The sequence below is a fragment of the Sinohyriopsis cumingii genome, chromosome 7, assembly GCF_028554795.1.
Source record: "Sinohyriopsis cumingii isolate HCF-2022 chromosome 7, ASM2855479v2, whole genome shotgun sequence".
NCBI classification, from domain to species: domain Eukaryota; kingdom Metazoa; phylum Mollusca; class Bivalvia; order Unionida; family Unionidae; genus Sinohyriopsis; species Sinohyriopsis cumingii.
Genome location: NC_142967.1, coordinates 75,076,842 through 75,091,402, shown reverse-complemented (window position 1 = coordinate 75,091,402; position 14,561 = coordinate 75,076,842). Strand labels below are relative to the sequence as shown.

Genomic DNA, 14,561 nt, shown 5'->3' with positions numbered 1-14,561 from the left:
AAGGCACAATATTGAAGTCTCTGTGCAGAAGTTTTACTTTTTTGACCAAATGAGCAAGATACCTAAAAACCGAGCCACTGATAATGCTTGATCATGCCATGCATGTGAACCAAAGGTACAGATGTGTTTTAGTGTATTTCTCTATGTCTTCGTGTAATATTTCAGTCTCCTCTTGCTCGTCCATCAAACTTTCGGCTTAAGCGTTTATATTCCCATCAACTTTTTACATGATATCTTCTAAGTTCAATACTAGGCAGACCATTTTGCTTTTGTAAAGTAATCATTTCAGGTTCGTCACCAACCTGAGTCACTTTCTTTCTTTCTTTTTCTTCTTTCATCTAATTTATTAGGAAGTTATTAAGTGGGATCAACAGTATTTCAAGCTGTTTATATGGTTAGTTGCAAGTATATTTCAGTTATCTATAAAGGGTTGAAAACAATATGAATTTTTTGGGGGTAAATGAAATAGATGAATTTCAAGATATCAAAATGTCAATAAGAGAATGGCATATCAGTGTTAACAGAGGTGATAACTATTGCAGACAATGGAGAAAGAAATATCTTAATAAATGGAGAGATGAAAGTAAAAGTACACATAAAATGTGAGATGAAAACAGAAAGCACTATAATGGAGATATAAAGTGGCACTTGAGACAAAGGCCGACAATGATAAAAATGTCAGATTAATTCAAACAAGAATTAGAATTTTATCTGCATGATCAGACGACGGATACAACCTTGAAAATACGTTGTGTATCATCTGATGAATTCCCCTGAAAGTGGCTAAACTTAAATAAACCCAAAGGAGACAGTGATAACGATTTAGACATCGATCATACTATTCCTTATTCGTTCTTGGATTTATTAGATCTAGATCCTAATAAAAAATGTTTCCACTGGTCAAAGACTTTGTATATGATTGCTGGTGAAAACAGATAAAACTGATAAATACCTTCGATGAACGAAATCGATGAGCACAAAAAGCCTCAGAAAATAATTTGCCCCACACTATGTACTAAAAAAGCAGCCACCAATTATACGCTTAATAAACATTTTCAGCATTGTTTCTTTTCTCCCTAATTTATGTTTTCTGTTTGAAGTCAATAAGTTTGAAAATTATCAAATTAGTGCCGAGTCCAGAAAACGGCATACCAGGCTGAAATGACACAATCCAGTGAAGTATCTAATTTTATTTGGTTTCAGGTATTAGTATTTCAGTTTACGTTGTAAACTGTTTAAGTTGTCTATTTTGAAGAATTCAGGCAATCAGTAATGTTACAGTCTAAATAAAATCATCTTACAATTATCTCAGATTTTATCAGCACTAGCATTGATGAAGCTTTCGTGTGTCTCCTTAAATCTTTTCTTCTTGGTCTTTCCCAATCCTGTTCAATTTAAGTCGTTGTCCTTTATTTCTGTGTGTGTTCCAATAGTTATTTTAGTTCCTGTTTGAATATGTTCAGTTCTGAACTCTTATTGCTGTTTTTATGTTCTATAAATCTTGGTTATTTTTACAGCTGTGCTTTGTCTATTTATTAGCAATAAATCTTCACTATTTGCATAAGTGAAAAATGACAGCCACTGAATTTCTTGATAATAAACAAATTGAAGATTTTTTCTATATAAAGGTGGATATAATAATTATTCATTTCAAAAACAATGTCTAATAAAAGTTACAGATACTTAATATTCTTCTTGCTGGTTTTGCATAGTAAAGTCATAGATTTATTTTGACATCATGTTTTCAAGTGTTCTGCTACTGATAATTACTACTGTAGTGACTCTATGGTCTTAACTTAAGTAACAGAAAGAAGCAAAACCAACAAATTTAGTAAAATCAACAAAAATGTATTTCTCTAATTACAAAGTAAAGACTTAAGAGGGATTTACAGTATTGTCAATTAAATTCCAAAACATCCTAAAAGTTCTATTATCAGTCCAAAAGTATAGAGTGTTCTGAATGAATTCCACTACTGAAGTGTTAACATAGCAATAGCCTTGATGTGTCAAAATGATATAATCCAGAATGTATTTGAATTATTTCATAATAATACCAATGTAGTGTTTTAAACAAAATAGTCAATGATCTCTTGTAATTCCAATGAATAATCTGAACACAACAGTAAATCAGTCCACAGAATGAACTTGAAAAGGAATGAACAATTTTGTTTACCATAATCCTATATAAAAACGTCTGACACTATAAAATAACCATGACGTGGATCACACGTTCGGTTCCAGAATATTCAGACTTTGTAAATAAGGATACACCTTGAACTCAAATATCAGCAAACAATTTATTTATAATTTAAAAATATGACAAAAAACAGGTGAACACAAAAACTCTATCCTCAATCAAGGACAAATGTCAAACACACAACACAAATTATATACATAACAGTATAAGGAAACAAAATGAAAATGAAGTGAAACTTGACAAACACCAGTCTTACTTTAAACTTAAGGATACAAGATGCTTGTATTTATATCCTAATATTCATGGATCCATCATAACCACTGACAGAATCGGATGTTTCTGATAGGAAGATCACCCAAACACGTAGTACAAAATATTTAGGACCAAAGTTCAACGGGGATAAATTTCTGAGGATTGAAACTTATGGAAGATCAAATACTGAGAATTGATGAAACATGCTCTAAAACCAACATCTATCATACCTGAGGAATGTAATGATAGATTAATAAAATGGAAATGCTGGAGAAATGTCTGAGCATGTGCAGACCTAATCATTGGTGAAAATATGTAAAATATCTGTTTGAACCTACAATTGTGCAGAAGACAAATTAGTATGAGTCAATGAGGATAATGAAATACATTTAATAAAAACAAACTGATCGCTTGATGAATGGATAATGGAAACTGAGACTATACTTGATGAAATAATTCAAAATGCAGAACTTCCACCAGAGATGGATAGATTATTCGCCCCAAAAAAGAAAGAAAATCAATTAGTAACTTAAATGTCAAATTGAAAACAGAATTTATGAAAATGAAACAAAGAGTTAAAAAAGACAGAAACAGACCCAAACAAAATGCTTTATTGCAAGAACAGTTCACTAGTATTTGAAAAAATAAGTATAAGCCATAATATATCTAACAGTTGGAGAGTTGTTCTTGATTTGAGATTAATTCCATTTTTAGCACATATGATGGAGGAAGAATCCAGAAAAATCCCGGGAAGAACAATTGACTCAGGAGAAGCTACCAGCCAGCTTTTTCACATGACCATGCTGGTTGAGCCTTAGACTCAAAACATGCAGAGAGAGGTGAGATGTCGATAAAGACTGGAGTAATAGACCACTCAACCACACAGGACCCAACAGCTGTTACATTAAGAAATGGCCTTAGCACAGGCCTGTTGATTGTAATATGTGCTGCAGCTGGGTGTTACCCTAAGAAATTACCTTATTACACAACTGTCCATTGCATTAGGTGCTGCATCATAGTGTTACACAAAGAAATAGCCTTATTACAGACCTGTCAATTGCACCATGTGCTCCAGCAGGGTATTACACTAAAACAATGGCCTTAGTACAATCTGTCAATTGTTCCATGTATTGCAGCAGGGTGATACACTGTGAAATCACCTTAGTACAGACCTGATGATTGTACCGTGTGCTGCTGCATGGTGTTACACTAAGAAATTTTTTGGCCTTATTACAATTCTGTTGATTGCATCATGTGCAGCAGAAGGGAATTACACTAAAAATGTCCTTAATACAGTCTGTTGATTGTACATATACTGCAGTAAGGTATAACACTAAGAAATGACCTTAATACAGGCCTGTAGAATGTGCTGCAGCAGGGTGTTCCAATGAGAAATGACCCTTGCAAAAAAGGAATACGTGTACTAAAAAAAAGTTTGGAAGCACGGGTGTTTTTGAATGCTGAGTAAGAAAAATTAGGGTAAGAAAATTAGAATAAATTCAAAGAAATGCAGTACATACTTATTGTATTTTTTAACATTCCAATGTATCCAGCAATAGTCGTGACTGGTGGACACTGAAGCAGAGATCAGATGCCCACCTAATGATATTTATAAAATTGTGCATGGCTTTGATGTGGTGCCAGTTTAAGAGGACATTCTTGAGTCCAACCTTGTTCCAGATTAACCCAAATAAGTTTATGACCAATGTTTTATATCAATAGTCTCTCAAATGATTTGACTGAAACATCACAATAACACAAGCAAAAGTGACATTTTACGACTCCATTCTCAATTACTGAGAAAATATATGACATGGACACACCAGCGCATTGTAAATTAATTACATTAACACTCTAGTGCACTGTAAATGCATTACACCGACATTCTAGTGCTCTGCAAATGCATTACATCGACTATCTAGTGTCCTGAATCTTTATTTCAATCCAAACTTTGCATGATTGCAGATGCTAATAGGCTCTTCAGTTCACATGAAACGTTTTTGATACACAGCATTAGTGCCAATTTTTAACTCATTCTATTCATAAAGAAATCATGAATGAGGTATTCTGGGCATCTAAAATTTGGGTCATGGAGACTAACATATGCAAAATAAAACAGTTTTCAAAAGATGAAAGCTGGTCTCATGGTGTGATTTGCAGTTGGGAGATTAGTTACTGCTGACAAACATTTTTGTGTACCAATATATATATATATATATATATATATATATATATATATACATGTGTGAGTAATAAGCAATTGTGCTTCAAGGAATGTTTTCAGTATTTTACAGTATTGTTGTTCCTTTAACTTAAAATATGTACATGTGCACTGCAAGGAAATGTTAAAAGGAAAGTATGCTACCTGTAATTAGAAACAGAAATATTTTCATATCTCTTTGCTTTGTGCAGATTGTTAATTCAATTTGTTAATTCCGTTCGATCTTAACTGTGGTTGAATCTTAAATCACAGAGAACTGTAGAGAATAAAGTACAATTTTGTTATTATTGTATTTGCAGTATTTTGACAGCAGTTCCACTTGAATAAAGAATCAATATAAATAAGAATTTATTCTAATTTTCATACATTATTCTTTCCTTCATTTTCAGTAATACTTTGTTTTCTTTCTCTCTATTCCTACTGATCTCATGGCATATCAATTTATGGTAGCAAGTAATAAAGACAGCTAGTGGATACTTATACATGCATATGTACAATATAAACTGCTTTATAATTCTTTTTGCAAAGGAAATGGGTTAAAATGAAACAAACACGTGTAAAAGATAATATTTTATTACAGCATTCATACGGAATGATTAAATGGTTTAGCTTTGTTTATCACTAGGATTATTTCTGTATAAAAATGTGGGTGGTAGGCTTTCTGCATCACATGACTAATTTTTAAATTGGTCAATAATCATGGTTAGGTGCAACGACAAAATCCATACAAATTGGTAACCTATGAAAATTAGTGAAATTGCAGAACTGTATTATTTCATATAATGACCACAGGGTACAGAAAATTAGTGAAACCATAGTATAATTTCATATACTGACCACAGAGTACTGTCACAGTGACAAAAAAATGAAACCACTATTATTATTTTATATAATGGCTCCAGGGTACTGAAAGCTGTTTTTAAATAGTTCTTTCTTTGGTTTTGGAATTTTGAAACTACACGGATGTTACTGATCCAAAAGGTTCTGATCACAACATGTGACAATCTCTTGCTTATTGGGCAGAAATATATTTTTCAATTTTATAATGATTGGAAAATTTGTAGATCACATTCCACAGCATTACACCTACAAATGATCAGTTCAATAATCAAATGAAACAAAAATTTGTATCAATGATGTCGCTTTGGACAGTTGTCCACTATAAGTAATAACAACATATATAGTACATACAAAAGCAAACACTCACCAATTAGTTGCTGAGATTTATAGGTACACAAGAATAATTTAAACAGACTGCTTGGTACTTTTGTACAATAAAAGTTGAATAAAAATATTTGCTGAACTTCTTTATCTAAACAGAAAAAAATATTTTCTTTAACATAATCAACAAATTAATAGGGTAGTGTTAAAAATATTAAAATAATGTCAGAAACACTAGCAAAGAACTAACAAAATTGTGTAACAGTTAAAAGTGACAACAAAATTTAAGCAACCAACCACCTGCTAAATAGAGGTAATTATACATATGTGCATTTGTTTTGTAAGACACTGCAGTTGTATTATAAGACACTGTGTTTACTTTACAAGACACTGTTTGCTATATAAGACACTGTGTTTGCTTTACAAGGCATTGTTTGCTTTACAAGACACTGTTTGATTTAAAAGACACTTAGTTTGCTTTACAAAGCACTGTTTGCTTTATAAAGACACTGTCTTTGCTTTATAAGACAATGTGTTTGCTTTACAAGGCACTGTTTGATTTACAAGACACTGTGTTTGTCTTACAAGGCACTGTTTGATTTACAAGACACTGTGTTTGTCTTACAAGGCACTGTTTGATTTACAAGACACTGTGTTTGTCTTACAAGGCACTGTTTGATTTACAAGACACTGTTTAATTTAAAAGACACTTAGTTTGCTTTACAAGGCACTGTTTGCTTTATAAAGACACTGTGTTTGCTTTATAAGACAATGTTTGCTTAATAAGACACTGTTTGCTTTATAAGACAATGTTTGCTTTATAAGACACCGTGTTTGCTTTACAAGACACTGTGCTTGTTTTACAAGGCACTGTTTGCTTTACAAGACACTGTGTTTGCTTTAAAAGACACTGAGTTTGCTTTACAAAGCACTGTTTGCTTTATAAGACACTGTCTTTGCTTTTATAAGACACTGTTCGCTTTATAAGACACTGTCTCTGCTTTACAGGACAATGTGTTTGCTTCACAGAGCACTATGTTTGCTTTATAGGACCCTGTTTGCTTTACAAGTCACTGTTTGCTTTATAAGACATGTCTTTGTTTCATGGCATAAGACATAGTCTTCTCAAAGTATTGCACAGTTCAGCAGGACAATAAATACCTTAAAAGAATGGTAAAAAAACCTTTCTCCCCAAAAATAGAAAAATTGATCTGAAGGACACAGTAGAAAAATTCACATGGTGGATTTGCTAAGAAGGGTTAGGTAAAGACACTTGAAATGTTTACTATTTCATACCGTGATTCTGAAAAGTATCAGTGTGAAAAATTTATAATGCCATAGCCGCTATAAAAACGATATTGCTACTGTGGCAACATCATCTCTGGAATTACTTTCTTTTCCCATTTAGGCATTATATCTGTCCATATGCATGTAATTCAAACTTATACATGTATTTCAATATTCTGGCCTGCTTATCTTTTCTTCTTTTCTCTCCCTACATCAGGATGAACAGATCTTAAAATGTGTACTAAAAAATGCCTAAATACGAACTCAAAATAACAAAAAGGTTTAGAGTGCTAATTTATTGTAAAAATAGTTATCTATGTTAATCATGCAAATTGTCAATGAATGAACTTATCAGACCTGTTTCTGTTTGATATTCAGTGTCACTATATAGTACTTGTTACATGGAACAGTAAAAGTTTTAGGGAAAATCTCCTGATTGAATATAACAATGAAAATGTTTAATTATTAATTTTAACACTCATCACACTCTGATGTAATCATGCTTGAAAATGATGGAGAAATTGTGAATAAATGAATGTTGATTGTAAACCTAACTTAGATGTTATCAAAATTGCAAACATGACAAGGTGACAGAATTAAATAAAATAAGGAACCCAAATCCTTACCGATAAACTCACAAGGATTTAAAAAAACATATAGCTGTTTTGTTCTGTAGTCTGTAGGATATGGCTGCTCTTGTTTTATCCATGTAGTAATGTAGCCATTCAACACAATGGTAGAGAATGAGGGATAATATCCATGCAAAACATACTCTACAAAAAAATCCATGCTTTGTTTAGTAGATATAAGGAGATATTTCATTTGCAAAACTTGTGTATAATAAGTGGCAATACAATGATTCCACTTCACTTGTGAAGTGTAAAACTTGTGTACAATCAGTGACAATCCAATGTTTCCACTTCACTTGTAAAGTGTAAAAATTGTATACAATCAGTGACAATACAATGTTTCCACTTCACTTGTGAAATACCTCCTTATACATAACTACTCTAAACAACAGATATCCTCAATATATCATTACATAACTAAGGTTCTGAGACACACGATATACAATAATGCCACTACAAAATCAGTTAGCTATTACATTTTGTATGGGTAAGTATAATCAGTGAAATATCAGGATAATTTTACTCAAAACAAGTTAAGAACATAAGAGAAACAAACAGTTTGCTGTACTTTTTGGCACTATACTGAGTGAACTGTAAATTCCCAAAATAAGGGCCACTAAAGTTAAATATTTTTTAAGAATTGGCATCCTGATTTTGTTTACTAACCGACGATTAATAAAATCTTTCATATATGTTGATGTAGTATAGGAAAATTGAAACCATGGGTCATAAGTTAGTATTTTAAGTTCAGCAGCAAAGCTTTACATCTGAAGCAAATTTCTCAATCAGAATGGCGAGACCCCAAGTGGCCGAGTTGTCTAAAGTGTTCTCCATTACAGATCACTGCCATCTCACCTCTGTCTGCATTGGTTCAAGTCTAGGATTCAGCCAATGTGGGTATGTGAGAAAGCTTGCCAGTTGCTTCTCGTGGGTCAGTGGTTCTTTCCTGGGTTCTTCCTCCACCATTAATACTGGGCGCCATACATAGCCTATCCTGTGCCAAGAAATGGCATTAAACCGCACAACAACGACAAAAATCAATTAGAATGGCACCTAATTGGTGCAAATAATGCATAAAAATGGCAAACAAGAACAAGATCTGCATATCAAGCTTTGATCCCAAGATGATTGGATTGAATGAAATATCACAGAATGAATTGTCTTGGATTATTAATAATTCATCTAGTACCAATGAAACCCGTCAAGGGTTTCAGGAAATATAAGAAATTACTTGAACCAAACTAAGATATAAAAAAATTCTATAATTATTACCGTTTCAAAGGGACAAGTAATCATGTTACAGAAAGAACTATCTTAGCTTCATAATGATTTATTCCAAGTATATAAAAAATCCATTAAAAAGGTACAGGAAATATAATCAAATGGAAAAACTTTAACCAAAATCTTAATACAAAATTTCATGACAGTAGCCTTGACCCCAAGGTCAATAGGGCATGCAAGGATATTATAGAATAAATTGTCTTAATTTCATAAGTGTTGGTGTCACATATGACAAGAACCTATCAAGGAATTTAGGAAACATGCAAATGAAAAGCTGGAAACAAAACCTGAACAAATCTTGCCAAAAATCAGAAAAGATCTACTGCTCTAGCATGGGTGCAACAAATTTGATTTACAGATTAATATTTTGAAAAAGTACATGATTTGGTTTCCAAAGGAAACTTTTGTGTAAACAGAAAAATATGAGATGATACACTATTTACTGCAATTAATCTGATAAAAGAAATAGCTGCCAATCATGTGAAATTCAGTTTAGTAAACAAACCAGCTGGAGTGACAATATGCCATTTAAACTGCTATATTGATGTCTCATTAAATGTAATACAACAGCTATTTGAAGTCTCATGCAATGTAATACAACATCCATTTGATGTCTCATGCAATGCAATACAACAGCTATTTGATGTCTCATGAAATGTAAGACAACATCCATTTGATGTCTCATGAAATGTAATACAACAGCTATTTGATGTCTCATGAAATGTAAGACAACATCCATTTGATGTCTCATGAAATGTAATACAACAGCTATTTGATGTCTCATGAAATGTAAGACAACATCTATTTGATGTCTCATGCAGTGTAATACAACAGCTATTTGATGTCTCATGAAATGTAAGACAACATCTATTTGATGTCTCATGCAATGCAATACAACAGCTATTTGATGTCTCATGAAATGTAAGACAACATCTATTTGATTTCTCATGCAATGCAATACAACAGCTATTTGATGTCTCATGAAATGTAAGACAACATCCATTTGATGTCTCATGCAATGTAATACAACAGCTATTTGATGTCTCATGCAAATTAAGGCAACATCTGTTTGATGAAAGACTGCTCTAATCTTTCTGAACCACGCAGTCTACATTTTTGCATGAGGTTAAAATGCATGTAGATAAGTAATAAACTCAGATATAAAAATGAAAGAAGCCAATCATGATGACGTGTATGATGGCATCATAGAAACAAGTAATAGTGTATTCAACTAATGGCTATTTTGACATCATGTGAAGTCAGACAATGGTCATGTGATGTCAGAAGTAGTCATGTGATGACAGACAACAGACATGTGATGAAATATAGAGATAGTCTCCATCAGTGTTCCATTAAAAACATAATCATAAACATTTAGGATGTGGAAAAGATATATTTTTCACTTATTATGGTAAACTGAAAAAGTTACACACACAAATGAATGTGAAAAAAGGTATTAATTTTATTACAAGTATAATGTAAACATTTTCCATATATATAAAAAAGCCAAAAAAAGTAAAAGTGGAACTAAAATATATTAAGTAAAGGTAAAAAAAAAATCTTAAAATTTAAAAGTTTTCATGGGGTACCAATTTTTAAGAATTTAATGGTTTTATACACCACAAATTTAAAGACACAACAAATAATGATAATTATGGAAACAATATGACCCCCATCCCAAACCATTAAAAAACTGATTTTTACTTTTAAAAAACCCTGATACCCATAAAAGCAGTAGTATTCATTGTTTTCTTAGTCTTCCTTAAGATAAGACCTGCTATTTTCACTCCTGTGTCATCAATAAAACAGTCCAATCTGGCAACTGGTACAGCTGACAAAAGTGTCATCAATAAAACAGTCCAATCTGGCAACTGGTACAGCTGACAAAACACTCTGGGCAACTGGTACAGCTGACAAAACACTCTGGGCAATAGTAGAACTGACTTTTCACTCTGGGCTATAGTAAAATTGACTAATCATTCTGGACAATAGTACAAATGACTTGTCACTCTGTGCAGTAGTAAAACTGACTTATCATTCTGGGCTACAGGACAAATAAAACTGATTACAATGGGCAAAAGGACATCAGACTTAAATCTGGTAATTCATTTTGATTCAAGTTACATTAATGGTGAACACAAATGACAATGGATCTGTTGGCGTCTGTGTAGCACCTATTTCCTTGGTAATGCACTCCTCATGCATTCTGCATACATTTGTATCATCACAGATGAACAGTCTGCATTTCAGTGATAACACTGTCGGCTTGGGTGTCACCAGTGACGAAACTCGAATGTTTGTAAGTGTCTGGCACTTCTCACCAGAAACTTTACCTTTAATGACATTTTCAGGCAAGACTCCTTCATCTGGATAAAGAAAATGAAAGAAGGCTTCAGGAGAAGGAACAAACAGGGTTCATACACAGTTTTATTAAAGCATTTTGAAAGGGGTTTATTTTTTCTTTTACTTCCAAAAGTTATCAAGGAATAATTTTCCTTACGGAAATTGAACTCTCTCCATGTTATTTTGTTTATCACTGAATCAACAGGTACAAAAGTAGAAGAAAACAAAATATTTGCATGCTGTTACATAAAAGGGATGCTACAAGCATCGGATAGATCACTCATGTCATACATAATTTGAACCACCCAATATTGGATTCCCTCTGCAAAAATTCAGGTTTTGATTAAAATTCAAAAAGTTATTTTATGAATTTTAGGACTTTTCAAGTATAAAACAAACTTATTTTAAAACTTATGAGTTTTCAAGGCAACCTTTTTTCAATTTGTATGAAATCATTATAAAACTTAAAGACAACGGATGTCAAAGCCATTAAAACCATGTTTTGCTTGTAGAAAATTAAACAATAGGGCAGTCGAAGCCATTAGAACCATGTTTGGGTTGTGGAAAATTAAGGAATAGGACTGTCAAAGCCATTAAAACCATATTTGGATTGTAGAAAATTAAGCAATAGGGCAGTCAAAGCCATTAAAAGCATATTTGGATTGTAGAAAATTAATCAATAGGGCTGTCAAAGCCATTAAAAGCATGTTCCGGTTGTAGAAAGTGAAACAATAGGGCAGTCAAAGCCATTAAAAGCATGTTTGGATTGTAGAAAATTAAGCAATAGGGCTGTCAAAGCCATTAAAAGCATGTTTGGATTGTAGAAAATTAAGCAATAGGGCTGTCAAAGCCATTAAAAGCATGTTTCGGTTGTAGAAAGTGAAACAATAGGGCAGTCAAAGCCATTAAAAGCATGTCTGGATTGTAGAAAATCAAGCAATAGGGCTGTCAAAGCCATTTAAAGCATGTTTCGGTTGTAGAAAGTGAAACAAAAGGCAGTCAAAGCCATTAAAAGCATGTTGGGATTGTAGAAAATTAAGCGATAGGGCTGTCAAAGCCATTTAAAGCATGTTTGGATTGTAGAAAGTGAAACAATAGGGCAGTCAAAGCCATTAAAAGCATGTTTGGATTGTAGAAAATTAAGCAATAGGGCTGTCAAAGCCATTTAAAGCATGTTTCGGTTGTAGAAAGTGAAACAATAGGGCAGTCAAAGCCACTAAAACCATATTTGGATTGTAGAAAATTAAGCAATAGGGCAGTCAAAGCCATTAAAAGCATGTTTGGATTGTAGAAAATTAAGAAATAGGGCTGTCAAAAAATGGCATAGCTTGCTCATGCAAAGAAAAAATTTGTTTCTGACAATTCCCAAGGTAACATTATGGATTAACAATGAATACAAGCCAGAAAGTTGATGTAGATTACAGTAGTCTAGTTTTGGGAGGATGGTGTTGTATTTCTCGACTTCCATGTCTGTCCTAGTAACATTGCTGGTGTAGATAGTCAATGAAAATATGTCAAGCAGGTCATAATGACCTACTTCTGATATAGTTGTGTAGTACTCACATGTATCCATCAAGGTTTACTGTTGTTTCAGTAAAAGCACCACTGTCTGAAAAACTGACCTTAATATCTAACATCTGCATTGTCACAGAATTTGATTTACTTTTTATTTTGTGGAGTAGTATCCATTAACATACTGTTATGTGCTTAGGCTCGAATAAACAGTAACACAAGAAAGACTGAAAACAACAAACTTTGAAAAATATAATAATTTATTTCCCTGGACAAATTCTGTAAAAATGAAAAAATATGAACTTATGGTTTTAAGAATCAAATGAAAAAATATTCCAAGAATAATCCACAAATAAAATTTTAGAAGTCCTAATAATAAAATGTTCTAATGATTTCAAGTCCCAACGAAGAATCCAAGATAGAAGATGATGACGTATGCTGTAACCTGTAGTGTTGAAGTCTACAGTTCCTTGTAGAAACAAGAACTATTACTCCAGTTTTTGAAATCTGAATAAATTTTTATAAGAGCTGTCCTTGTTTGAGAATCTCATATGAGCACATGTATCTTCCAGGATGGGCCCTGAGTGGCCGAGTGGTCTAAAGCGCTCTCCGTTATGGATCACTGCCATCTCACCTCTGTCTGCGTGGGTTCAAGTTTAGGATTCGGCCAATGTGGGTATGCGAGAAAGCTTGCCAGTAGCTTCTCGTGGGTCGGTGGTTCTTCCCGGGGTTTTCCCAGGTTCTTCCACCACCATTAATACTGGCTGCCATGCATAGCCTATCATGTGATGAAAAATGGCGTTAAACCCCACAACAACAAGTTCCAGGAAAAAAGAATCCTTTTGAATCCAAGTAATTTGAAATAACTCCAAATGACACAATGCCTTTAAGTGCAAAGAAAAAGCCCAACTGTGTTTACTTCTCTAATACGATGGTTTAAAACTTGGATTTTACGCCCCGGATAAGGGTCACATGGTCATGTTTATACTTTTTAAAAATCATGCAGCCCCTGTATATCCTTGATAAGACCCAATCATTTTACTTCGAGAATAAAAGTTGTTTACTTTACTAAAAGCTATAAGTCTAGGGTCACGTATTCAATACAGCCTCGATCTCACTCTTATAAGTCCCACAATAAAAATAATAAAAAGAACTTGTTGACATGGCTGTTACTAAATTTTGAATGAAGGTTAAGATCCAGGTCAACACCTGGTGTTTACTATAACGAACAGTCAGTGTCAAACAATTTTCTGGAAAAAGTATCATCTCCAGTGAATGTATTTACAATACAATAGCATGTAATGAAAAATAAAAAAATTTAAAACTGACAAACAAACAATCAAATATTTATTAAATCAGATATAATTAAACCAAATATACATAACAATATATGCAAAGGAAGTAAAATCTGGATTTAGTGAAGCCAATGGGACACAAAAAGCTTATAGGGTTATATCCAAGCATCATTAAAACTACTGTCAAATATTATAAAAAGCACCAAAGTGACTCTGGATCTGTTTCATAATATATAATATTTTTTCATTCATCTGATCTCATCATTAACAGAGTTTACAGTAATAAGTTTCATGACTATATAAACAACAACAAAACAATGACTTAAATGTAAAACTTTACACGGAGTGTCATCATGCTGTGTGCATATTTTAACATGAGTAAC

The 14,561-nt window shown here is 32.9% G+C and overlaps 1 protein-coding gene across 1 annotated transcript in view; it reads right to left on the bottom strand.

Annotated features, from left to right (window-relative positions):
• Positions 1 to 5,227: 5,227 nt before the first annotated feature.
• Positions 5,228 to 14,561, bottom strand: part of LOC149795529 (NHL repeat-containing protein 2-like) — a 50,581-nt gene continuing 41,247 nt past the window's right edge. The window contains exon 11 of the mRNA XM_089965336.1: positions 5,228 to 11,394. Within this exon, the coding sequence (XP_089821462.1) occupies positions 11,144 to 11,394 (251 nt within the window). The 3' untranslated portion in view covers positions 5,228 to 11,143. The remainder of the gene's footprint in view (positions 11,395 to 14,561) is intronic.